This window comes from Eubalaena glacialis, chromosome 3, assembly GCF_028564815.1.
Source record: "Eubalaena glacialis isolate mEubGla1 chromosome 3, mEubGla1.1.hap2.+ XY, whole genome shotgun sequence".
Lineage (NCBI taxonomy): Eukaryota > Metazoa > Chordata > Mammalia > Artiodactyla > Balaenidae > Eubalaena > Eubalaena glacialis.
Window position 1 is genome coordinate 72,209,119 of NC_083718.1, and position 27,695 is coordinate 72,236,813.

The 27,695-nt window shown below is 39.6% G+C and overlaps 1 protein-coding gene across 1 annotated transcript in view; it reads left to right on the forward strand.

Moving 5' to 3' along the window:
* Positions 1-2,156: 2,156 nt before the first annotated feature.
* ALDH9A1 (aldehyde dehydrogenase 9 family member A1) overlaps positions 2,157-27,695 on the forward strand; it is a 28,074-nt gene continuing 2,535 nt past the window's right edge. The window contains exons 1-9 of the mRNA XM_061183154.1: positions 2,157-2,459; positions 4,265-4,410; positions 12,332-12,461; positions 13,207-13,341; positions 14,629-14,825; positions 15,497-15,637; positions 20,605-20,793; positions 21,026-21,113; positions 24,652-24,793. Of these exons, the coding sequence (XP_061039137.1) occupies positions 2,279-2,459; positions 4,265-4,410; positions 12,332-12,461; positions 13,207-13,341; positions 14,629-14,825; positions 15,497-15,637; positions 20,605-20,793; positions 21,026-21,113; positions 24,652-24,793 (1,349 nt within the window). The 5' untranslated portion in view covers positions 2,157-2,278. The remainder of the gene's footprint in view (positions 2,460-4,264; positions 4,411-12,331; positions 12,462-13,206; positions 13,342-14,628; positions 14,826-15,496; positions 15,638-20,604; positions 20,794-21,025; positions 21,114-24,651; positions 24,794-27,695) is intronic.

Below are 27,695 nucleotides of genomic sequence, written 5' to 3' on the forward strand. Positions count from 1 at the left end.
AAGAGTGAATTTTGATGGCAACCTTCATAGGGACACCATCTGGACCTGGTGTAGTGAGAAGAAATGTGCTTTGGATTTGCACAGACCTGGACTCCCATGCCGGGTCCTCCAGGCGGGGAGATCTACAACCTTTCTGAGCTAGTTGCCTCATCTACACAAAGGATGATAAAACCTGACTTGCAGAATTACCACTGAGATATTTATGAGTGCCCTATATGAGCTCCTCACTCGATCTGTACTAGTCTCCTTTTCTTTTACAGGGTTATTATGAGCATTATGTGAGGAGATAAATGTGAAAGGGCTTTGCAACCTATAAAGCTCTCTCTACATGTTGGGTTTTTCAAATAATAATATGTTAATAACACTAATAATAAAAGCACCGATAGGTAAGGGGCAGAGCTGAATATTTTCGTGGAGTTTTGTCATTTTTATAATCTATGAATTATAGCAACAGACATCATGACCATATGTCTAAAACAAACATCAGGAACCATGATCTGACAGGTCAAAATGCATTTGTTGGGGCAGAACATTATAAATAGGAATTGCACCCCCCAAGTAAAAACCTTGAGACCGTGTGGTCTCTGTACACGCAAATGACCATCTTTGATCCAGTGATCCTGGAAATCTACATTGCTGGTTATCAACTCATGATATGTTTCAATTCTGTTTCCAACGGCCAATAATAACAAAGGTAGTAGCTGAGTTTGGCCCCAGGTGTTCTAAGTTTGAATGTTGCTGTTTCCACTTGAGGACCAAGACCTACAAATCTCAGAAGCATTGCAGGGGTTAACAAATTGGCATAGAGTTCTGGAAAAGTTGACCAGTGTAGTTTATTTCTGTTTCAAACCTGAAAATCACCCTCCCTAATATTGTGCTAGTAGGTAAAGGAAAGAACATTGAGCAAGCCTGCAGCCCCTAGAAGAGTAACAAGCCTGCCGGAAATAATGGAATGTGCATATTGGTAATTAATTTCTGTTCATGAAAGTCTCTGCTGCAGATGCATGGGAGTTCAGTATGAAGAATGAACAAGACTGCTTTTGTGTAAGACCCCTTAGCTGCTGGGACCTTGGGAGTGCCTTTTTTCCACAGGCCTTTTCATGAGGATTTTGCTCTTTATAACCTGTTATTAGGTTTCCGTTTGTGCTGCTGTCATTAATAGAATTTACATAGACCTTTCGGAATTTAAAAAGAAGTTTCAGATCAGCTCGGTGCTTTGTGACCACCTAGAGGAGTGGGATAGGGAGGGTGGGAGGGAGACGCAAGAGGGAGGGGATATGGGGATATATGTACATGTATAGCTGATTCACTTTGTTATACAGCAGAAACTAACACAACATTGTAAAGCAATTATACTCCAATAAAGATGTTTAAAAAAAAAGCAGTTTCACATCAAAATATCATGGTTTTTTTACTTGTCTTAATTTATTCAGAATTATTTACTGCATTTATTGTTTTTGAATTTTATTTATTTTTTATACAGCAGGTTCTTATTAGTTATCTATTTTATACATGTTAGTGTATATATGTCAATCCCAATCTCCCAATTCATCCCACCACCCCCCCCCCCCCCCCCCCCGCTCCCAGCACTTTCCAAAATATCGTATGTTTTCTTGACAGTCCTCCCGTTGGTCTTTACAATAACATTAAAAATTTTTTTTAATTTAATTTTTATTTTATATTGGAGTATAGTTGATTTACAATGTTGTGTTAGTGTCAGGTGTACAACAAAGGCAATCACTTTTTTAAAGTATTATTACACAAATAAAGAAATGGTGGCTTAAGAGTGAAGTAATCTCCAAAGTAAAATTACTAGCACTCCAATCCTCCGCTTTCTTCAGACGGAAAAATCGAGAGTAAGATCCTGGGATGATTACATGCAGTGATGTACCTGATAACTCTTGTTTCAAATATTGATCTGGAAGAAGAAAGCGAAAATGAGAGAGAGAGAGAGACGGAGGGAGGGAGGGAGAGAGAGAGAGAGAGAAAGCGTGCATGCGTGTGCGTGTGTGTAAGTCTCTGGTGTGTCGCCCATCCTTTCAGCTAAGCGAGGGCCAGACCTGGACCGCGGACGAGCCTACCGTGGGTCCCCAAAGGTCTCGCAAACTCCGCCCCGGAAGGCCCGGCTCCTTGCCTGGAGTCCCCTTAACTCTGGTCCAGCGGCGCCACGCCCCTCAGCCCGCAGCTAGCTCTGCCTCCCCGCGGCCCCGCCCCTCCCGCGGCCCCCGCCCCTCGCCCCCTCCCCTTAACCTAGGGCACGACACCGCGCCAGTCCCCCATGTTCCTGCGAGCGGGTCTGGCCGGGCTGTCTCCGCTTCGCCTCACTCTCCGGCCTGCTCTGGTCGCCGCCATGAGCACTGGCACCTTCGTCGTGTCTCAGCCGCTCAATTACCGCGGCGGGGCCCGCGTGGATCCGGTGGACGCCTCCGGCACCGAGAAGGCCTTCGAGCCAGCAACCGGTAACGGGACGGAGACCGGGCGGCAGGGCCGGGGCGGCGGGGCGGGGAACGCGGCGGGGACCGGGGTAGGGGCGAGGGTCGGGCGCGGATTGACTCTCCCCCGCCCCATGGGTGAACCTAGTCTACCTCCCTGAACCTTCACGTAGTGCATTCAGCAGACGTTTACTGAGCACAGGTAAGTGACAGTGTAGAGTATAAAGTTGTATGTGTAGGCAGATAACGGTGCTGTGCAAACTCGAAAGCGTGTGGACCGGACACGAAGGGGGTCGTAGGAAACTGGACAGGCTGGTGAGTTGCTCGATGGGGTCATGGGTAATTTTACAACGGCCTGAACAGAGTCCACAAAGCCCCGGTGGGTGAGGTGGAGTCTTCGTTAATTATTAACTTTTAAGGTTAGGACTGCAGTAATGTCTTCAACCGTGCACGTAGTAGAGGAATTCTAGAAGGACGGGGTGAAAAGAAACACTTGTGCCAAGATGGAGGAGCGCGCACAGAGGTTTCTAGTTAGCGTGAATGAGGACTTTGTTGCCGTCCCCTAGTGTTAAAATATTTCCGAACATGAACCAGAACTGGGAAAGGGAAAAAAAAAAAAAAATCCTGCTTTTATCCTATGTTTAATGTGTGCCCAGCACTGTGCCAGGCCCTCAGTTTGCCCTGGGAGCTCCATAGATCACAAAGCAAGTGAGAAAGAGGTTTTTTGTTTTGGTTTTGCTTTGTGTTTGTTTTGCTGGGTGTTATGGAATATTTGTGAGGAGAAAAATGTAAATGTTTGTGCAAACCAAGTGGTATGTAGCCAGAGGGATAAAACTGGATTTCAAGAGACTGGAGAATTTACATTTGACCAATTACACCAAACCACAGAGCAGAGACTTGTCAGAGCAGGAGGGGGCCACAGACACCATCAGGCTCTTCTTTAGGTAGGAGGAAACATCCTCTTGACCCCCACCCCCATATTGATACAAAAGAAAGAAAAATTGCTCTTTATTTTAATTGCCTACAGTGTGTGCGATCCTTAAGCACTGCCTTTACCAGTTGGCTATTCAAATTTGTAACAAATAGCAGGTTTGTGAAATCTCTGGAAAAAGCAGAGTCCCAGGTGTTCTTGTGGGAGGGGAAAAGAAACTGCTGACTTGACATCTTAGAGAATTCTTTTTAGTAGAGTCAGTCACAACCCTTGGGATTTGGGTCTAGAAAAACTGATCATTTCATATTTTGCCCAGGATAGGGAATAAGACTGAAATAAGAAAATGAGGGACTGTTTGTCTTTTCCCCATATTTGAGAAAAAATTTTTCTTGCTTTTAGGAATATCTTTTCTTGATATTCTGTTTATTAACCATATTCATCAAGTATCAGTATTATATGACTTGTATAGAACATAAACCAGTGATTTAAAATCAGAGTTCATAATCCAGGAGACGGAGTACTTTGATTTTGTAAGACCTCTGGGATTCTCAAACATTGTTAAGGAGCATTGTGAAATAATTGATTGGAGGTTAATGTTAGTAAACCCAAATGTAAAATAGAGGAGGGCAGGGGTTCTTACCCTGAAGTTCATGGTGTGCTAGGCAAGGGACATGTTCTCTCTATAATTCTGTGATATGGTTCAGTACATTTTTCTGGACAGAAGTCTGCAATTTTTATTAGATTCTTAAAAAGTTCAGCTGCTGGTATAAGGGTGGTCACTAAATCAAAACATACTTAAAAACAAGAAGAGGATCAATAAAAGGAAAATTGGATACACAATACTTTATTTAAAATATGTGGCAACCAATTGAGATAACACTGACTTTCCCTGTATTTATAGGGCGAGTGATAGCTACTTTCACTTGTTCAGGAGAAAAGGAAGTAAATTTAGCTGTTCAAGATGCAAAGGCTGCCTTTAAAATATGGAGTCAAAAATCTGGCATGGAACGTTGCCGAATCCTTTTGGAGGCTGCCAGGATAATAAGGGTATGTTTTAATTTAATGTCTTCCAGAAAAGTCCTCTTGCACTGTTCTGTGAGTTCTTTATGATGATTTGCAGTTAGACCTTGATGCGCTATTAGGTGATACCTTTTTGATGAAGTAGGAAGACATTTCCATATGCTCACCTTGGTATGTACAACAAGCTTTCCATCAGTGATTTCCTTCTGGCTCCTGGCTCCTTGTGACATCTCCCTCGGCAGGTTTTCTTTTCCTTCTTTGTTGGAGTGATAATGTATCCTTTGTAGCTTGTCTCCTTTTCATTTTACTATGTATACTTGTTTTCTTTTTACTTTTTCCTCTGATGACTCTTAAGTTCACTTTTCTTTTTCAGGTTTATTTTCTACCTTAGTTGCCTGGAAGATTTCATAGATTCATCGATGTTCCCCTCTTAAGACATAAAGTTTAGCTTTTTACAGTCTTAAAGAGCAAAAGTACTAGATTGTCATTACAGAAAATTAGAAAATTCAGAGGATATACACCAAAATATAAGTCAAGGATATCTCTCAGTGTAGGACAGTGATGATTTTTTTTCCTCATGAGTGTGTTATGTCAGAAACGGAGGGTCTGAGAGTTACCCTACTTGCAAGGTTATATGTGTGTTCTGACAAGAGACATGAAGCTTTCTGGATTAGGGAAAGGGTTTATTACAGCACCCAGATGCTGTACCCAGAGCAATACTTTAGCACTAGTTTTCTGAGTCCCAGTCCCCATGGGGTGATGCAGTGAGAGGCAGATGTTAACCCTGTTGCATGCAGTGGTTGCACCACAGGAGAGGAACCCCAAAATTATGAGACTCAGCTTATGTGGGGGCTGCACATCTGCCCATTCTCTTCTCTGGAGAGAGGTTACTCATTAAGCACATCTCCAGGATTAAGGGGGAAGGTGTCATTAGGTTTATTACCCTGGAATATAAGCAGATGTCTCCAAGAACAGGAGGTAGAGAGCTTTATATCTCCACATCGCTCCAGTGACCTCTATCTTTTGGGAGACCCTGTCTCTGCCTTCTAAGGCCTTTGTTTTTCAATCAGCTTGCCAGTGTCCTTTGCTCAGAAAGCCTGGACCATGCAGTAGTGTCAAAATATTCCGGGAGAATTTTCTCCCAACAAGGTGTTTTCTGCTATTAAAATTTATTTTTTATTTGATAGATTAAAAGTGGTAACTCAAAGCTGATAATTTATTATTCTGATTTGTCTCTCACGTTTTCTTGCGCATAAGCATTTGGGTTGTTACATCTTCTTAAGAACTGGCTCCTTTATCATCATAAAATTACTTTTTAAATCCTGAATAATACCTAATTTTTTTTTTGCTCTGAAATGGACTATCTGATATTAATTTTCTTTTCCTTTAAACTCCCCATTCCATTTTCTTTAATATCTTATTTTTACATATTACAGTCAAAAATATATTACTATATTTCTCTAAAGCTCTTCTCTGATGCTCATACCCTGGATCTGCCTTTACCCAAAATTATTCCATAACTAAACAAATCCCACCCTCTGACCACAGCCTGCAGTTATAGCTCTCAGTTGTTCCTCTTAGTGATTTTTCTAGTTAATCGTGATCTGCAGTTCTTTGCCCCTTCCATTTTTAAACTATGCACAATTATCTTTTATAAGATAAAAATATTTGATATTTTCCCACATTTTTAGCATTTCTAGTGCTCTTCATTCCTTTGGGGAAGCCCAAATTTCCATCTGTTATCATATTATTTTTCTGCTTGAAGAAATTTCTTTAGCATTTTTTATAGTGCAGGTTTGCTGGAGATGTTCTTTCAGGTTTTGTATGTCTGAAAGTCTGTATTTTGCTTTCATTTTTAAAGGAATTCTAGGTAGATAATTCTAGGTTGACAGTTTTTTCTTTCAGTACTTTAAAGATGTTGCACCACTGTTGTCTGGCTTGTGTTGTTTCAGAAGAGAAGTCTGCTGTCATTCTTATTTTTGTTCCTCTGTTTTAATGTTTTTTCCCCCTTTGGCTGCTTTTAAGATTTTTCTTCTGATCACTAGTTTTAAGCAATTTCATTATATCTTCCTTTTTTTTTAAACTTTATTTTATTTTTTTATGCAGCAGGTTCTTATTAGTTATCTATTTTATACATATTAGTGTATATATGTCAATCCCAGTCTCCCAGTTCATTCCACCCACCCCGCTTTCCCCCGTTGGTGTCTGTATGTTTGTTCTCTACATCTGTGTCTCTATTTCTGCCTTGCAAACTGGTTCATCTGTACCATTTTTCTAGATTCCACATATATGTGTTAGTATATGATATTTATTTTTCTCTTTCTGACTTACTTCATTCTGTATGACAGTCTACGTCTATCCACATCTCTACAGTGACCCAATTGCATTCCTTTTTATGGCTGAGTAATATTCCACTGTATATATGTACTACATCTTCTTTATCCATTCATCTGTCGATGGGCATTTAGGTTGCTTCCATGACCTGGCTATTGTAAACAGTGCTGCGATGAACATTGGGGTGCATCATTATGGCTTTTGATGCAGTTTTCTTTATATTTCTTTTGTTTGGAGTTTATTGACGTTGAATCTGTACACTTACAGTTTAGTTAAATTTGAAAAAATATTGGCTATTATTTCTTCAGATATTTTTTTTCTGCCCCCTTTTATATGTCCTCTTCTTCAGAGCCTCCAATTACACATATGTTGGGCTGCTTGAAACTATTCTACAGCTCACTGATGCTCTGTTCATTTTTTCCCCAGTTTTTTTCCTCCGTGTGTTTTATTTTGGGTAATTTCCATTGTTATGCCTAAAGTTCATCTATCTTTTCTTCTGTAGTGTCTAATCTGCTATTAATCCCATCCAGTGTATTTTTCATCTCTAGAAGTTCAACATGAGTCTTTTTTGTTGTTGTTCCACGTTGCTCCCTAACATGCTCATGTTTTCCTCTGCCTTCTTGAGCATGTGGAATATAGTTATAATAACATTTAATATCCCTGTCTACTAATTCTGTCATCTCTCAATTCTGGTTCTGTTTCTATTGATTGGTTTTTTTCCTCCTGGTTAGGTGTTATATAACATTCCTACATTTTGCATGTCTGGTAATTTATTACCAGTAGACATTGTGAATTGTATGTTGTTGGATGCCGAATATTCTTGTACTTTAAAAAATATTAATGAACTTTGTTCTGGGACACAGTGAAGTTACTTGGAATCAATTTGATCCTTGCAAGGCTTGCTTCTATGCTTTGTTAGGTATGACCAGAGCAGCTAATTTTACCCCACTACTGAATACCCTCTTGAATACCTAGCTTGATGCTCTGTGTATTAGTGAGGTTTTTCTCACTGTGGCTTTTGGGAACATGAACTATTCCTGGCCCTGTGTGAGTTTTGGGGATTTTTTTCACCTTCTTGGTTAGTTTTTTTCCTGGCCTTGGGTAGTGTCCTCACAACTGACCAGTTCTCAGATGAAGACTTAAGGGGGATCTCTGGGGTTCTCCTGTGCAGCTCTCTTCTGTCCCATACTCAGCCTGCAGACTGTAGCCATCACATACTCCCTGAACTCCCAACCTGTTTCCTCAACTCAGAGTATCTGTTGGGCCTCACCTAAGTTCCTCCTCCCTGCTCTGTGATGAACTGTTTCCAGGCAGTAGGCAAGAATACGTGTAGGGCTCACCTCATTTGTTTCTCTCTCAGGGATCACTGTCTTGAGCTGTCTGTCCAGTGTCTGAAAATTGTTGTTTCACGTATTTTACCTGGTCTTTTTAGTTGCTTAAGGTGGAGGCTAAATCTGGTCCCTGTAACTCCACCTTAGCTGGAAGCCCATTGACTCCTAGTGAAGTGAATGGTTTTTGGTATATTTATTGGTCTTATGTTTCCTTTTTCACTTTGAATCTTTTGATGCTTTTTATCAGATTATAAAGATCTTAATGGTAGGCCCCAATCATTTCTTAGTTGGAGTGTTCTTATGAAAGTAGCTATCGTTTGGCTTTAAAAGGAGAGAGAAAATGTGTTTTAAAACTATGATAACACATTTACATATAAAAAGATTATGTATGTAGATTATGCACTTGCCTTCAGCGACTGCTTTGCTCAGCTCTGCCTCTTAAAGCAAGCAGGGGCTCAGGCTTGTCAGGGTTTAGTGGGCATGTCTTTGCTCAGGTGGTTCTCTTATAAAAGCTAAACACTGAGCTTGATGGGGGGTTTGAAGTGAAGGAGAGAGGCGAATCTCCTGCCCTTTGCTTCTTCTCTTTCATCCCAGAGGACCCCTGGTCAGGTCACATGTGAAGCAGGGTGGTGGAGAGGATGACAGGGGTATATAGGAAGTACATGTTTCCCAAGAAATACTTACAGCAGTACATTGTCATGGTGGACAGTTTTGTTTTGTGATGGCTCTTGTACTAGTAGGGGCAGGAAACTTATATTGTTTTCCCCTTCTTCCTCTGCCCTCCTTATTCTGGGAGGGAAAGCGAATACCGTTTCCCTGAAAGCAATATTAAGTATCAGTAGAGATCCACTTGGACTCTTTGATAGTTTTCGTCAGGGACTTTTTTTGATGATCCTTGAAGGTATGTTAAAAGATCTCATAATGGCTTTTTATTTTATTTTTTTTATTTTTGGCTGCGTTGAGTCTTCATTGCTGTGCGCGGGCTTTCTCTAGTTGTGGCGAGCGGGGGCTACTCTTTGTTGCAGAGCATGGGCTTCTCATTGAGGTGGCTTCTCTTGTTGTGGAGCATGGACTCTAGGTGCACGGGCTTCAGTAGCTGTGGCACGTGGGCTCGGTAGTTGTCACTCATGGGCTTAGTTGTTCTGCGGCATGTGGGATCTTCCCGGACCAGGGCTCGGACCCGTGTCCCCTGCATTGGCAGGCAGATTCTTAACCACTGAACCACCAGGGAAGTCCCTCATAATGGCTTTTTAGAAATAACTTTTTTGTGAGGGTAGAGAATGCTGGAATAAGACAAGAAAAATCTCAAAAGGCCAGCCAATAAATTGAATTTTCTCTTTGAGTTCAAACCTTGAAACAGTCCTCAAAGCTAATTGCCTGTCCATTGTTTACCAAAAAAAAAAATAATAATAATAATAAAACTTCCTTTCTTAGTAAATATTCCAAGGCTTTTCAGTGATTAGCACAGATTACTTCCTCTCTGTCCACTCTTGTATTAATTTGGAAGACAACAGCATTTCGCTTTTGCCAGTTTAATATTTCTTAATGTGTTTGAAGTGTAATATACTGATTCATCAGTGTATTCATGCTGATTAGTGAACCAGTACCTACTTCCTCTTTCGGGACTAGTTGCCCTCTTGCATTCTAGAAATGTAGTTTAAGTCACTTATGGTTGATGGTGCCTTTTGAAAATGTGTTTCACGTTGATCATACTCAACAGATCCAAGAAGGGGAATAACTTACACCTAGTTAAAGAACTGTTACATCAGAACTGATGCTTGTTGTCCTCCTAGGTACCCTCTTTCCAGTATCAGTAACTGGGAAGCAAGTTAATTGTTAAAAAGTCATTTTGGTGAGTATAGAATCAGAGAAAGAGAAGGTAAATTACTGGTTTAAAAGGCAATTTAATTTAGACTGTGTTGAATGTAAACAAATTATCCTTTCTGAAGGAACATGTCTATTCAGTAATTGCAGAGTTTATTTAGAAGTTACTAACTTCCTTTTTTATGTTTTTTGTTTTTTGATTTTTTTGTTTGTTTGTTTTTTGGCCGTGAGGCATGTGGGATCTTAGCTCCCTGACCAGGGATCAAACCCGCACCCCCTGCATTGGAAGGCAAAATCTTAACCACTGGACCACCAGGGAAGTCCCACTAAGTGAGACTCCTTGAAGTGAGCTCCCTGAAGGCAGAGACTGGATCTATCCTTTTTTTCTTAGGCAGTCATTCCATTTGTTACATTCCATTTGTTACATTCCATTTGTTACTATCTCCACTTCACTTAGTTGTTGTTCTGGGGTTTTATCCTGTTCCTTCATCTGGAACATATTTCTCTGCCATCTCATTTTGTCTAACTTTCTGTGTTTGTGGTCTCTGTTCTGCAGGCTTCAGGGTTGTAGTTACTCTTGCTTCTGGTGTTGTCCCCTCATGTAGGAGGCTGGTCTAGAGGCTTGTGCAGGCTTCCTGGTGGGAGGGACTGGAGCCTGCCCACTGGTGGGTGGATCTGGGCTTTGTCCCTCTAGTGGGCAGGGCCATGTCAAGGGGTGTGTTTCGAGGTTGTTGTGGGCTCAGGAAGACTTTAGGTAGCCTGTCTGCTGATGTGTGGGGCTGTGTGCCCCCCCTGTTGGTTGTTTTGCCTGAGGCATCCCAGCACTGGAGTCTATAGGCTGTTGGGTGGGGCCAGGTCTTGGTGTCAAAATGGCGGCCTCCAGGAGAGTTCATGCCAATGAACACTCCCCAGTACCTCTGCCACTAGTGTCCTTGTCCCCACAGTGAGCCACAGCCACCCTCCGCCTCCCCAGGAGACCCTCCAAGACCGGCAGGTAGGTCTGGCCCAGGCTCCTATGAAGTGTCGGCTTTTTCCCTGGGTCCTGGTGTGCATGAGACCTTGCGTGTGCCCTCCAAGAGTGGAGTTTCTATTTCTCCCAGTCCTGTGGAGTTCCCGCAATCAAGCCCTGCTGGTATTCAAAGCCAAGTGCTCTGGGAGCTCCTCCTCCCGATGCCAGACCTCCAGGCTGAGGAGCCTGACATGGGGCTCAGAACTCTCCTCTGGGAGAACCTCTGCAATATAATTATCTTCCAGTTTGTGGGTCTCCCACCTGGCGGGTGTGGGATTTGATTAGATTGCGAATGCCCCCCTCCTACCATCTTATTGTGGCTTCTTCTTTGTCTTTGGATGTAGGATATCTTTTTTGGTAGGTTCCAGTCTTTTTTGTCCATGGTTATTCAGTAGTTAGTTGTGACTTTGGTGTTTTCATGAGAGGAGGTGAGCTCAAGTCCTTCTACTCTGCCATCTTGTCTGGAATTCGACAAATATGGAATGAATGAATCAAAGCACTTTATACCTCTGGTCTTTGTAGAAACAGAACATGTCCAAATATCATTATCATACTGTCCTTTCATGTATTTCATACTGATTTTCATATTCCTCCTTCCATCTTTTCTGAGATTTGTACTCAATCTTGATAGAGTTTGTGTTAATTAGATGCCATTTCATTTTGCTTCTGGTAAGCCTTACTGATTATCAGTTTTAGTAAGAGAATGCATCTTCTTGTCAATTATTTGATTCATCTTTTATGTATGTTTAGATTTTGACCACAATGTTTATTTTAAATTGGATCCATAATAGCAAATGTCTATTTCTTACATATTCAATTTTTGATCTCCTTTAGGGGCATTATTTAGCTTTTCTTTTTAGGTCTAATTTCCCAAACTTTTTCCTTCATCCCTGGACTGTCTTACCTCTAAGTTGTATAAACTACATATGGAAACAGTATTAGAAAAGAGAATTGATGAGTACTAAGCATTAGAAAATAATTGTCTTGTGATTATCTTATGATTTTAACATGCTGCATTTCTTTGGGTGAATTAAAGCCATGTGTATATAACCTTTTAAATGTCGATTGTGTGTTTGGCTATTTTGTACAGTTTTCCTAAGGACTGTTTGCTCTTACTCTATACATGCAAACACATGCACACATATCTATACATATTTATACAGATGTACATATATAATATTTATTTCTCAAAACATTCCTTTTCTAATTGATCTTGAAATGAGGTGTTGGTCTTGTATCTGTGACAGTTACTTGATGGGGAGAACAGGGTACTGTTTAGCAATAAGTTTTATTTCTCTTCCAAATGTCACACTGCCATTCCTTCTGTTTTCATTGAAAGTGAAAGCTGTTTCTATTTTTAAAAGTTGGGCAATGTATTCTGGTTTGATTGTTGAATGTGTTGAGGTGTATGGTAATTTGTCTTAAATCTGGTCTTCTGTTTCACCCAAAGGATCGGAAGGATGAAATCGCCACTGTGGAGACCATCAACAATGGCAAGTCCATCTTTGAGGCCCGCTGGGACATTGACACTTCCTGGCAGTGCCTGGAGTACTATGCAGGCTTAGCGGGATCCATGGCCGGTAAGCCCTCACCTGGCCTTCTGTGACCAGCTGACAAGGAGGCTGGGGGCTTAGGGTACAGATTTTGGAATTAAGACAGGCCTGGGTTAAAATCCTGGGCTTATCACTCTCTACTTTGGTGACATTGAGAACTACTTTATCTTTCTTTATTTAAACTGGAGATGGTAATCTCTATCTTCTTGGTTATTATAAGGATTAAATGAGATGATGTATGTAAAGCACCTAGCCTCATACCTGAGCTGTAGAACAGGTTGTGGAAAAACCAGTTCTTGCAAGAGTCAGTAAGTACATCATATTTATTAGTTTTACCTACTTAGCAAAAAATTTTCTTTGTCTAGGAAGTGTACATCAGTTTACATGTTGGCTGGTTTAGCAGGGCCCAGGAGGGCTGTGGGGAGCCAGAAGTCTGAGGTTTCAGGGTCCTCAGACTCTTCAGCTGCTGAGTCTTTCCCCATTTCTGTTTCATTTCATCTAAGTTATGTAGTGGATGCTTGGTTAATTTTTAGAGGGTTATATTGAGTTGAACGAACATGGTTTTGAAGGATAGAAAGGACTATTTATGTGAAGAGAACATGCAGAAGCAGTGTAAGAATGACTAGGATGAACAAAAGAACAGAGGTGGGGTGAGCCCAGTGGCCGGGGCCTGGGAGGGGGCTGGTCTGACAAGTCCAGAGTGAGTCCAGGTGCTGGTGGAGTCTTGGGACAAGTGGTACTGCACTCTCCTTTACCCTCTTTTTCCCCTTAGGCGAACACATCCAGCTCCCCGGCGGATCCTTTGGTTACACCAGAAGGGAACCACTAGGGGTGTGTGTCGGAATAGGAGCGTGGAACTACCCCTTTCAGATCGCCTGCTGGAAGTCGGCTCCAGCTCTGGCTTGTGGTAAGAATGAATTATTCCTCTACCTGTGAGCCACCCTTTCTCCCAGGACATGGTTTCACCCCTGCCCTGCCCCTTACGGAGCTTTGAGGTTATACACACAGATCGTGTCTACATTATTCCCATTTTTATTTAATTTATTTCTGTTTATGGGAAGAAAGAAAGTTAATTTTGGTCTTGGAGGTCTTTTTTTTTTTAAACTGTCAAATGAGTTAGATTTGTGCTACTTGTAAGTTCTCTTCCTTTATGGATAAGAATTCTGGGCATGAATTTCTGTGTAGGGAATAGCACTTAGGAGTTTTGACTTCATTTAGGAAGCAGAAGATAAACTTCCTCCTTCTTTTGTGTCTTAAGAGAAGTGATAAACAAGGCTTCCATCGGAGAAGCTTTGGCTGATTAACAAAAAGTTTTCTCACGCTATTTAAAGAGAAGAATCTGTCGGAAAAGAAGACATTGTACCTTAGAAAAACTGTCAGGTTAAAAAAGCTTTACTGTTAGGACACTGTATTGAAATGCAGCTTTTTTCTTTTTGCTGCTTCACGTTCTTTTTGCACATTTCTCTGTGATAGAGGAGAAATAGAATTAAGTTACTAGCTTTGGGTACTTGCATCAAATTAATTAACCTTTCTGGTCTTCAGTTTCAACTCTTATAAAATGGGTCTGATCATACCTACTTCTTACTACTGTTGCAAATGTTAAATGAGATTAATATATGCAAAAAGGCCTAGATATGCAAGTATAAGGTATTATTGGCTGAGACACTGCAAGTGTGTTGCTTGGGGTCTGTTTAATGAGAGAAACCAAAGTGGGAAGAGCAAGATATATTTACTTATTAATAACATTTTTGACCTAGAATTTGATGGGGAACAGGAAACAATTGGAGGGGCTTCCCTGGTGGTGCAGTGGTTAAGAATCCAGCTGCCAATGCAGGGGGAACACGGGTTTGAGCTCTGGTCCGGGAAGATCCCACAGGCCACAGAGCAACTAAGACCGTGTGCCACAGCTACTGAACCTGTGGGCCTAGAGCCCGTGCTCCGCAACAAGAGAAGCCACTGCAATGAGAAGCCTGCACACCGCAACGAAGAGTAGCCCCCACTCACCGCAACTAGAGAAAGCCCGCATGCAGCAATGAAGACCCAACACGGCCAAAAATAAATAAATAAATTAATTAATTAATTAACTTTTTAAAAAAGGAAACAATTGGAGTTGTTCTTGATGTGTCTTCTTGTCCTGTCTTCAAGGGATCCTCAGTCTTAAAAGTCTTCCTGTGTTTGTGTCTCGGTAATGCAGGTAATGCCATGGTCTTTAAACCTTCTCCCTTCACACCTGTGTCCACACTGCTGCTGGCTGAAGTCTATACTGAGGCCGGCGTGCCTCCTGGGCTCTTCAACGTGGTGCAAGGAGGGGCTGCCACAGGCCAGTTTCTGTGTCAGCATCGCGATGTGGCCAAAGTCTCCTTCACTGGAAGTGTGCCCACTGGCTCTAAGGTGAAGACAAGACCAGTATAGGAGAACATAAATGGCATTTAGATCCGGCTGTGTCAAGCCTCCCCAGAATATATGTTGGAGGCTTATCCTCTGATTTTACCCAGCTTGTATTGGCAGGGAGGCTGTAGGTATTATTGGGCAGAGGTCTGAAGTGTGCTTTAAAAGTGTGAAGGATAATTAGAACAGCCCACTGGTGTTAGGCTCATTGGGGATGGGAGTCATCTTCTCCTGCCTGTGTCTGAGAGGGCAGGCCCTGAGCTGCCACTTGTATTGTTTGGTGACTTACCTCATCTATAGCAGCCACCTCGGAAGAAAGGGTATTTTCTCAGTTTATTTCAGATTCATTGTTTTGACCTTAGTTTGTGCTCTGAACTCTGTCCGCCTTGAACATAGTAACAGTAATACAAAAGAGTTTCTGCCCATGACAGTCAGGGGAATTGACAGTATTTTTTAAATGAACTCCCTATTCAGACTATCAAGTGCAATTCTGTGGATTCTCTTCAGTGTTCTGGAAAAGAATATTTCAAGTAGACAGAGGACAAAGTATACTGAGAACAAAGCTGCAGGTCATGCATAGTTCAAGATGACTTTGGAGGGTCAGGATCTTGTTAACGTAGCATGTAATCTCATTGGTGTTAGACTTCTGAATGCTTTTGTTCTTGTTCTGTAAGATCATGGAGATGTCAGCTAAAGGAATTAAACCTGTTACCTTGGAACTTGGAGGCAAGTCTCCACTGATCATCTTCTCAGATTGTGATATGAAGAATGCTGTGAAGGGGGCACTGATGGCCAACTTCCTCACGCAAGGCGAGGTGTGTACCTGACCCTGGAAGAGGTTTAACGGGAATCTCCACCCCTTCATCTCACAGCGTGTTTTAAAGCTTGTTATTTTGAAAAAGTTTCAGACTTACAGAAAAGTTGCACAAATAGTACAAAGAATTCCAATCTATCTTTGAACCAGGTCCCTCAGTGTTAACATTTTATCACATTTACCATTCTGTTGGTATGTCTATACCTACATATGCATATTATTACTGTTTTTTTTCTGATCTGTTTGAAAGTTGCAGTCAGAAGATCCCTAACCTCTACATTCCTATGTGTATTTCCTAAAAACAAGTGCATTCTCTTAAATAAGCACAAAATACTTAGTAAAATATATAACTTGTTATTAATGTAGTACTATTACTCAATCTATAGCCCTTATTCAGATTTCTCCATTTGTTTGACTAATGTCCTTTTAGAAACAATTTTTTTTTGCTGGTCCAAGATCTAATCCAGGAAGGTGCATTGCATTTACTTGTTGTGTCTCTTTAATCTCACTTAATCTGGAACAGTTCTAAAGTCATTCTTATCTTTCAGGACCTTGCCATTTTTGAAGAATACAGGCCATTTATTTTGTGGAATGTCCCTCATTTTGGGTCTGTCTAGGTTTTGTTTGTTTTTTTTTAATTGGATTCAGGTTATGCATTTTTGGCAAAACACCACAAAAATGATGTTTTATATTTCACAGTGGTGTTGCTGACTTTGATCACTTGCTTAAGGTGGGTCTTTACTGTAAAGTTACTGTTTTTTCCTTTGTGGTTAATAAGTATATTGTAGGAGATAAAGTGAGACTATCTTGTTCCTTATCAAACTTTGACCTACTAGTGTTAGCACCCTTTGTTGATGTTTGCTGGAAACATTTTTTTCTGGTGGTCACCAAGTGGTGTATTTCCAATTCTGTTACTCCTTCTACCTTTATATAGTTCACTGTCTATTACAAGAAAGAACTTTTTTCCCTTTTCCGTAGTTTGTTTTTCATTCATTATATCAGCATGGACCCATGGATTCTTATCTCATTCTGCAAGTTATAACCCATTACTAGTATTATTTATTTTGATGCTCAAATAATTGCAGATTCAGATAGTGGGAGCCTCATTCTGTGACTTTTTGATATGTTCTCATTATTCTTTGAGCACTTCTTTACTTCCTGGCACAGCAAGGTGTTCTAGACACATCTTGTGCTTTCTCTGGTGGAGCTCTGTAATGAGCCGTTTCTCTAAGGAGGCTTGGTTCCATTTAGTGGTAAATGGTATTTAGAAACCAAGATCTGGGTGCCAGGTGTACTCGTTTCTACTGGAGTATCATTGCTCCTATGTCTTCTCAGAGGCCAGAGCCAGGAAATATATATTTGGCATATGTGTATGTATGCACACACACATCTATTTATGTATCCATCTATATTAATAACTACAAGTTTATACAGATATTTCAAATCATTCCAACACTGCAAGGTTTATTTTAGCCTCCTCCCTTTCATATTTATAATTTCCTTCTCTGACAGTGATGAGACATTTAGCTTCCATTACTCACAATATATGTAGTTACTCCATCCTAGAATATGTTTATAATAGTTTCAGATTTGTGAAAGTACACTACTGTGAAAAATAAACCTTCTAACTAGAGTGCAACATTTTTTTTTTTTTACAGCTCTTTTTGTCTTTAGCCTGGGGTACAGTTAAAATTCTGTGTTCAGAAGTTAATGAGTCAGTTCTTCCTTCACCACCCCCTTCAGTATGGTTATGATATTCATTTTAAATAATGAGTTTGTTCGTTTCTGTTTGTATTTCATTTGGGGTTTATTTTCACCCATCCTTGGTTTAGGCGAAATACTAACATGGTTCTAAATGTCAGAATTTTACCAAAAGAGCAAACAGAAATGGCACTCCTCCTATCCCTTCTACCCACTCCCGTTCCCTCCTCCTTCCAATCCATCCCTATCCAGCCAGATCTGTTTCTCATTTTTCCTTCCTATTTCTTTTTACACAAATGACCAGGTACTTGTATATTTCTTATTTTCTCTTCTTTCCTCAACACAAAAGATAGCTAGTAGTAACTAGTAACTAATAGTAACTAATTAGTAGTAACTAGTAACTAATAATAGCTAATAGTAACTCTAAGATATTAGAGTTACTGTTTTGCTTTTTGCTTTTTTCACCTGGAAATCACTTCATTTCATAGAAATCTTCTTTCTTCTTTATAGCTGTGTAGTATAATTCCTTGTATAGCTGTTAGTTTATTCAACTACTCTCTTTTGGATGGGCATTTAGTTTCCACTATTTTGTGATTACAAACAGTTCTGCAGTGAATAACCTCGTGCACGTGTGTGTTCATATTGTTGGAGATATATTTTCAGAGTAAATTCCTAGAAGTGGTAAATGTATATGTAATTTTTTGTGCCTATTTTTTTGTGGTAAAATATATATAATATAAAATTGACCATGTTAATCATTTTTGAGTGTACAGTCCAGTGGTATTAAGTACATTCACATTGTTGTGCAGCCATCACCACCATCCACCTCTAGAAATCTTTTCATCTTACAAGACTGAAATTCTACACATTAAACAATAACTTCATATATCCTTTTCTTCCCAGTCCCTGGTAACCACTATTCTACTTTCTATCTATATGGATTTGACTATTCTAGGTATCTCATATAAGTGGAATCAAACAGTATTAGTCCTTTTGTGTCTGGCTTATTTCACTTAACTTAAGGTCTTTAAGGTTCATCTACGTTGTAGCATGTGTCAGATTTTTCTTCCTTTTCAAGATTGCATAGTATCCCGTTGTATATGTATGCCACATTTTCTTTATCCATTCATCTACTGGTGGACATTTAGGTTATTGCTACCTTTGGCTATTGTGACTAGTACTGCTATGAACATTGATGTACAAATATCTATTCAAGTCCCTGCTTTCACTTCTTTTGGGTATGTAACCAGAAGTGGAATTTCTAGATCATATAGTAATTCTGTGTTTAATTTTTCAAGAAATTGCCATACTGTTTTCTACAGCAGCTGCACCATTTTACGTTCTCACCAACAATGCACAAAGGCTCTAATTTCTCCACATCCTTGCCAGTACTTGTTATTTTCTGGTTTTTTTGGTTGCAGCCATCAGAGTAGATGTGAAGTAGTATCTCACTGTAGGTTTTTATTTGTATTTCCCTTATCATTAGTGATGTTGAGTGCATATATAATTTTATAAGATAATGCCGTATTCCCCTCCAAATGGGTTGGACCAACTTGCATTCCTACCAACAATATATGTGTGCCTGTTTCCTCACGAGGTAAGAGGTGATATTTCATTGTAGTTTTAATTTCAATTCTCTAACTATGAATGAGATTGAACATCTTTTCTAGGCTTAAGGACCATTTATATGTGTGTGTGTGAATTGTGCATAACTTTTATCCAATTTTATATTGAACCATCTAGTCATTTCCTTCAATTATTTTTGTAGAGATTTTTTTTCTTATTCACACATAGTAAAGTTCACTTTTTTTCTTTTTGGCCGTGCTACAACGCTTGCAGAATCTTAGTTCCCCAACCAGGGATCAAACCTGGGCCCTTGGCAGTGAAAGTGCCAAGTCCTAACCACTGGGCTGCCAGGGAATTCCCAAGTTCACTTTTTTTGGTGTGTTATACTATTAGTTTTGATTTTCTCTCAGTTTTTATAAGTTATTTAAATATTGGTGATAGTACCCTTTATCTATGATGTACGTCGTAAATGCTTTCTTCCAGTTTGTTGTCTTGGCTTTGTTTATGATGTTTTTGCCATGCAAAAGATTATTAATTTTATGTAGTCAAATTTATCATTTTTTTCTTTCATTGCATCTAGATTTTGAGTACTAGTTAGAAAACCTTTTCCTGCACCTAAGTTATAGAAGAATTCACCTATGTTTTCTCTCAGTAATTGGTTTTTTATTCTATATTTAGATTCCTTATACGTTTGGGGGTTACTCCTGTGCACAGTATGAGATTGTATCTTATTTTCCACATGGCTAACCAGTGGAACCATTTGTTACTAATTCATCTTTACTCTAGTGGTTTTAGATTCCACCTTTATCATAAACTAAATTTCCTTGAGTACTTGGATCTATTTTTGGACTTTCTTTTCTATTCTACTGTTCTGATAGCATTTGAGTAGTATTTATGTTCATGTCTGTGGGAGGGTCTAAATAGTCATTACTTGTGTATGTGTTTTTTTTTTTAATTTTGGTTGCGTTGGGTCTTCGGTGCTACGTGCGGGCTTTCTCTAGTTGCAGCGAGCAGGGACTATTCATAGCGCTGTGTGGGCTTCTCATTGTGGTGGCTTCTCTTGTTGCGGAGCACGGGCTCTAGGCGCACGGCCTTCAGTAGTTGTGGCTCGCAGGCTCTAGAGTGCAGGCTCACTAGTTGTGACGCATGGGCTTAGTTGCTCTGCGGCACGTGGGATCTTCCCGGACCAGGGATCGAACCCATGTCCCCTGCATTGGCAGGCGGATTCTTAACCACTGCACCACCAGGGAAGTCCCATTACTTGTGTTTTTAGAGACAAACATTGACTCTGCACCGCCCTAGGTTTTTATTAGACTCAAGGCCTCAGTTCTTGTTCTATTTTTACTCTTCAGTCCCTTCCACTCTTACCTCCTGCTCTCAAAATATACAGCCAAATTGAGCATCTGAGATGAGGAAATAGGAGAAGTCCTATGGGTCATATGGATCTATTAATTGTTTTAAGGAAATTTAAACAAAAACAAAGGCATAACTTTTATCTCAAAGGGCAGAGAGTTTGTGTGTGGGGTAGTATGTCCACAATTACATGTGTGATACAATTCAGTATGGTGATAATTTTTAGAAATGGAACTAGCCTTTAAAGAAAGTATACTGTCTCTTTTAAATTTAAAGCTGTTGGACTTTTTTTCCTTTTCCTTTTTTCCCCCTCATCTACATATAAATTTTTATGTGTCTGTCCTTTAGGTTTGTTGTAATGGTACAAGGGTATTTGTGCAAAAGGAAATTCTTGATCAATTTACAGAGGAAGTGGTGAAACAGACCCAAAGGATAAAAATTGGAGATCCCCTCCTGGAAGATACAAGGATGGGTCCCCTGATCAACCGACCACATCTGGAGCGAGTCCTTGGGTTTGTTAAAGTGGCAAAGGAGCAGGTGAGAAACAAGTGGAGGTGAGATGAGAGGAGGGGGAGGGGTAGTTACTCCTAGGTTACTTGCTCTATGCTTCTTTCCTATGGTCATATCCATTTGGGAGCTGTATTCTGCGTTGTACTTGCCGTGGAGTGACTAAGTATGCATTTGTTCAGGACACAAGTGGCATTTCGGGAATGCATACTGGGGTTTTATGTTTAACATAAAATATGCATTCTTTTTTCTTTTTTGGCAGGGTGCTAAAGTATTATGTGGTGGAGACCTCTACGTACCTGAAGATCCCAAATTAAAGGATGGGTATTACATGAGACCTTGTGTGTTAGGTATGTCCTCTTCTTGTTTGCTTTTAAACAGTTTGAATTAAATGTCAGATAGACGAGAATATTTATAAACTGTGTATATGGTGTAAGGCAAGGGTTGGCAAACTGTGTGTCCCCGCTACTCAGATTTAAGGAGTAGAAGTTCTCCCTTACCTTGGAAGCCTCATGTGTGCCCCTCCTCTTCTTGGACAATGATATCAGTTACCTGGGACTTAACTGGGTGTAGAGCTGTTGTTCTAGAATCAAGGCACTCCAAAGAAATTAAAGGGCATGTTTGTTAAAAATTCAGTAATGAATTTCTTTTCTCAAGAAAGTTGGTAAAGAATGTGCTTTTCTTTGAACTTTAGATCATCAATATAATAAAACCAATTTGTTGGACAATATATTAATATTTTCAAAAATTATATGATATAATAATTTTAGCACTTCCTTTCAATCTGAAAAATCTCCTGGTTTGGACAGTCAAGTATGTGGTCATCCTACTGTCCCCACACCCATCTCCTTCCCTTCTGCTGGGGGTGACACTGTTCTAGATGTTGTTGTCATTTACTTTTCTCTGTCATTTTATATTGTATGTTAGTATCTCCTATAAAAATATTGCTAGTTTCCTTGGCTTTAAAAAACTATATATAGATGGAATTATGTTGTATAATTCCTTTCACCTTATCCTGAAGATAGATTCAGCTGATTTTTGTCCCTGAAGTTGATAGTGGTGTCACTTTTCAACACTTGATATTTGGTGCAGTTTAACCTTTTAGCTCTTGCTAAAAAGCTAAAGATCCGCTGAGGTTTAAGGGCTGTGAATTTAGCATCCATGCTGTGGATTAGCTTGTAGCTATTAAGGAAGAGGGAAAACTTACTATAGGTTTTTACGTAGAAAATACAGGTTAAACAGTAGTGTATATGGTATTATCCCAAATCTATTAAAAATCAAATATGTGCATGGGAAAAAGAAGGAACAGAGAATATGCATCATAGTATTTTTTTTAAAGGAATCAGGTTTCTGTTTTTGGTTTTTTTTAAAATAAATTTATTTTATTTATTTATTTTTGGCTGTGTTGGGTCTTCGTTGCTGCACATGGGCTTTCTCTAGTTGTGGTGAGCGGGGGCTACTCTTCGTTGTGGTGAGTGGGCTTCTCATTGCAGTGGCTTCTCTTGTGGAGCATGGGCTTTAGGTGCACGGGCTTCAGTAGTTGTGGCATGGGGGCTCAGTAGTTGTGGCTCACGGGCTGTAGAGCACAGGCTCAGTAGTTGTGGCGCACGAGCTTAGTTGCTCCGTGGCCTGTGGGATCTTCCCAGACCAGGGCTCGAACCCATGTCCCCTGCATTGGCAGGCAGATTCTTAACCACTGTGCCACCAGGGAAGTCCACATCATAATATTGATAGTGGATTTCTCTAGATGCTGGGATTAAAGGTGATTTTTTATTATACTTTGTGCATTTCTGAATATTACAGATTTTCTACAGAGAACATGTATTTTACAATTAGGAAAAAAAATATTTTTAAACAAACTGTGAACCTATGCAAAGGACAGGGAGCTAACTACCTTAACTTCATTCTAGTGATTCTGAAAGCCTTGTTTGTCATCTACAGCATCAATATCACTTGGAAAACTTGTTAAAAATGCAGATTTCTGGTCCCTGCCCTAGACCCCCAAATGTCACTTTCAGGGCCCAGGACCTTGAGATCTGCACGTTAATAAGTCCTCAGTTCATATTTACGCATGTTAAAGTTTGAGAATGACTCCAGAGCCTCAATCTTTAGATTCATTTACTTGAGATTTGGGGCTGAAGTATAATGAGTGTTATATGTGGGGCAGGAACCTTTTCTTTTCTCATAACATCAACTGCCGCTTTATCCCCTCATCTCTTTTGACTCTCCCAATATAGAATGCGTTGCACACAGAGCCATACTGTGTTATCAACCTGTGTAAGACAAACTATTCTGGGACTGTTGGGTAATGAATTGTCTTGAGTAATTTAATATTCTGGCTAACAGTTTCCCTAAAAATTGTATGTGGATTAGTAATTTTCAAAGATTTAGATTATAATAAACTATCCTTAAACACAACCTAAAATTATTTAATATACCTTTGAAGATAGTTTAGGTGTCCCCAGAGTACAGTGTAACATACAGACAACCAGAGTGCTGTTCTTACTTTGTATGCACAAGCTCTGATTCATCTCTTATGAGATTTTAGAGTCCTCCTCTTTGTAGATATGTGAGAAGTTGGTTTTTAGCTTTGGCTAGTGTAAAGCTGGTGTTTAAAGTAGGGTTCTCAAGCTGTATTTCTGCCTCCACATTGTTTACATGTATCACACAACCTTACAAACAACATATCTCACTCCATGCGTGGTTGCCAGCATTGAGGTGAGCTGTTCTTCAGCCAGAGTGCGGATAAAAGCACCACTGTCTTGAGGATGAGTGGGGTTCAGTATTTCACATCTAAATATATGAGCTTCTTTAGACATATATGCATATTTTAAAATGTCAAGTGTGAATTTAATCTTTTTAGGGAATTAACCACTTAAAAACTTAAGTACATTTTCATATAAAATGAACACTCCTTCAGTTATTTCTAAGTTATTATTTTTTTGCATTGTATTTTCTTTTTTAAAAATATTGTTTCTCATTCTAATCATATCAGAGTCATTAAGAAAATGTGAAAAAATATAAAAAATGTTAGTCATGTGTACATTTTAACAGAAATTGAGAGGATATATACAGTTTGTATCTTTTTCAGTGAGTGTTAATCATGAGCATTTACTTATTAAATTTTCTTCAAAACATTACTTTTTTTTTTTTTAGTAATCATTTTAATTCATTTGGAGTGCATCCTATACACACACACACACCCCGTTTTTTTGTTATTTTGTTTTTTTATTTTGGCTGCGCTGAGTCTTTGTTGCCGTGCATGGGCTTCTTTAGTTGTGGCACACAGGCTTCTGTAGTTGTGGCACGCGGCTCCAGGGCACGCAGGCTCAGTAGTTGGGGCGCGTGAGCTCTCTAGTTGTGGCGCGCGGGCTTAGTTGCCCTGCGGCATGTGGGATCTTAGTTCCCCAACCAGGGATCGAACCCGCGTCCTCTGCATTGGAAGGCAGATTCTTAACGCTGGACCACCAGGAAAGTCTCCAAAACATTACTTTTTGAGGCTTCATAGAAGTTCATCATTGGGTTGTGTACCGTTCACGTGATCATCCCATCTATTTTGGATGTCTAGTTTGTTGCTTCTAGTTTTGACTGTCACAGGAAAGTTGTGATGGAAGTCCTTGTATGTACATCCTTGTCCACCTCCTTAGCTATTTCCTTATGATGAATTCAAAAAAGTAGATTTAGAATGAACACAGAGGCCATGGCTCCTTAATACGTAGTGTTAAATCGTCATGCAGAAAGGATGCTTGGATTTATATTCACACTGAAAATGTCACATTGAAATTTCTCTAAAGCCGTGTATTCACTGTTTACTATGAACAGGAAATTTTAACATGCCAGAAATAATCATTCCTTCGCTGATGTTTGGTTTTTTAATAATGTTTGCAGCTAATTGTAGAGATGACATGACCTGTGTGAAAGAAGAGATCTTTGGACCGGTTATGTCCATTTTATCATTTGACACTGAAGCTGAGGTTCTGGAAAGAGCCAATGATACCACTTTTGGACTAGCGGCTGGTGTCTTCACCAGGTAGGTGGGGAAGGACGCCCCAAATGGCTTTGAAGAAATGGGGCTGCAGTGTCTTCTTAGATTATATAATTGATCTTATTCCCTCACTGGAGTTTGCCCTCACTGCATTTTCATCAGCACTTTCTATTTGCTTCAGCTAAAGTCAAAAGATGGCAAAGTAGCATTTCACAGTTAGCCCTGAATGGCCAGAGAACCCTAGTGTTGAGTTTAAATTAAGCTATTAGCTTTATTGATGAAAATTCTATCCTTTTTTCATTCATACATTGAATAAATATTTAAGTTTCTGATCTATGCAAAGCATCATGTTAGGTGCCTATTAAAAACATGTATGTCAAGGAATTTAGAAATCCATAAGCATATAAATACTGGGCAGTATTCTTCAAAGCCATGATTTTTAGCTTTATAGTAGTCCCTAAATTAGAATGCATTGTAACACATGTGGGCCTTTTTTCCATTGTTGTGTATTTAGGGTGCTATTTCCAATTTTAACTATTATAAGTTATGTTGGGATTAATATCTTTGTACATAAACTTTAACCACTATAAGAAAAACAAAAAGTGATTTCGGAGAAAAATTTCTTAGAAAATGCTTGCAGATTGCTTGTTTATGTACAAACTCTGATTAGTCTTTGGCAGTAGTAGGCAGTTTTCTAAGACTGTTTACACTTGGGATTATGCTATTTCTTTAGTGATACACAAGGTTATTATTTTTTGTAGTCTTGTGGTCAGGAACGTGGGATGGAAGACCCAAGTCTCCCTTGAAGACCTGATGTAATAGCTTCTTTTTGAGTTCTGAAGAAAAAAGTGAGGAGCGACTTTTTTTTTTTTTTTAAATAGACTTTATTTTTTAGAGCACTTTTAGGTTCACTGCAAAACTGAGTGGAAGTACAGAGATTTCCCAACTACCCCAGCCCCACACATGCATAGTCTCCCCCATGATCCATGTCCCCCACCAGAGTGGAACAGTTGTTAGAATTGATGAAGCTACATGAACACATCTTTATCACCCAAAGACTGTAGTCCTCGTTAGGGTTCACTCTTGGTGTGCATTCTATGGGTTTGGACAAATGTATAATAACTTGTACTCACTGTTGTAGTATCATACAGAGTAGTTTCACTGCCCTAAAAGTCCTATCTGAGGAGCTGCTTTTTTGTTTGCTTGTTTTGTTTTGTTTTTTTGGGCTGCGCCTCACAGCTTATGGGATCTTAGTTCCCCAACCAGGGATTGAACCCAGGCCCTTGACAGTGAAAGCACAGAGTCTTAACCACTGGACTGCCAGGGAATTCCCAGGAGCTCCTTTTTTTTTCTTGGTATATATATGTATATTTTAAAATATTTATTTATTTATTTATTTGGTTGTGCCGGGTCTTAGTTGTGCACGTGGGCTCCTTAGTTGTGGCAGGCGGGCTCTTTAGTTGTGGCATGTGAACTCTTAGTTACAGCATGCATGTGGGATCTAGTTTCCTGACCAGGGATCGAACCCAGGCCCCCTGCATTGGGAGCGTGGAATCTTAACCACTGCACCACCAGGGAAGTCCCAGGAGCTGCTTTTTTTGATTTGAGGATTGAGTGGGATAAGTCTCTCCTCTTGCTTTGCTTCACCACCAAAATACAGACAAAGACCAGTTACAAAGGGGGGTAACTCCTTTTTTTTTTTTAAAAAAAAACAGCTTTGTTGGGATAATTCATGTACCAAACAATTCACCTATTTGTACAATTCAGTAGTTTTTAGTATATTTACAGATTGTACAACTGTCATTATAATCTAATTTTAGAACATTTTCTTCATTCTAAGAACAATAACAGTTACTCTGCATTTTCCCCTCCCCCCCAGTTCCTGGCAACCACTGATCTACTTTGTCTTTATAGATTTGCGTATTTTGAATATTTTACATAGATGAAATCATACAGTATGTGACCTTTCACGACTGGCTTCTTTCACTTAGTTCATCTACTGGCTTCTTCTCAAAGTTCATTTATTGTTATAGTATGTATCACTACTTTATTCCTTTCTACTACTGAGTAATATTCTGTTGTATGGATATATCACATTTTGTTTATTCATTGACCCATTGATAGACATTTGGGCTGTTTCTACTTTTTGGCTATTATGAATAATGCTCCTATGAGCATTCATATATGAGTCTTTGTGTGGATATTTGTATATTTCATTTCTGGTATATACCCAGGAGTGGAATTGCTGGATCCTATGGTGACTCTGTGTTTAACTATTTGAGGAACTGCTAAACTGTTTTCCAAAGTGGCAGTACCATTTTACATTCCCATCAGCAATGTATAAGGGTTCCAGTTTCTCCACATCCTAGCCAGCAATTGTTATTGTCGGTTCTCTTGATTTTAGCCATCCTAGCGGTTGTGCAGTGGTGTCTTGTATCAGTTTTGATTTGCATTTCTGTGAGTTGTCTTTTTACTTTCCTGATAGTCTCATTTGCAGCACAAAATTTTAAAATTTTGTCAGTGTAATTATTCTGTTTTTTCTTTATCTGTTACTTTTGGTGTCATGTCTAAGAAGATTGTATCTAACCGAAGGTCAAGATTTATTCCTGTTTGCTTCAAAGAGTTCTGTGGTTTTCACTCTGACATTTTAGGTCAGTGACCCATTTGAGTTAATTTTTGTGTGTAGTGTAAGAAAGGGATCTTCCTTCATTCTTTTGCATATGTATATCCAGCTGTTCTAGCACTATTTGTTGAAAAGACTATTTCCCCCCATTGAATTGTTTTGGCACCCTTGTTGCTGCTACTTATTTTGTACATGCATTTGGATGAGACTATAAAATTCAAATCCTTATCTATTTTGCATGGATGGTATAAGATTGTAAAACACATTTTGAAGAAACAAGAATTTGGCAATGTTTTGAGACCCTTAGAAGTGACAGTCTAACTT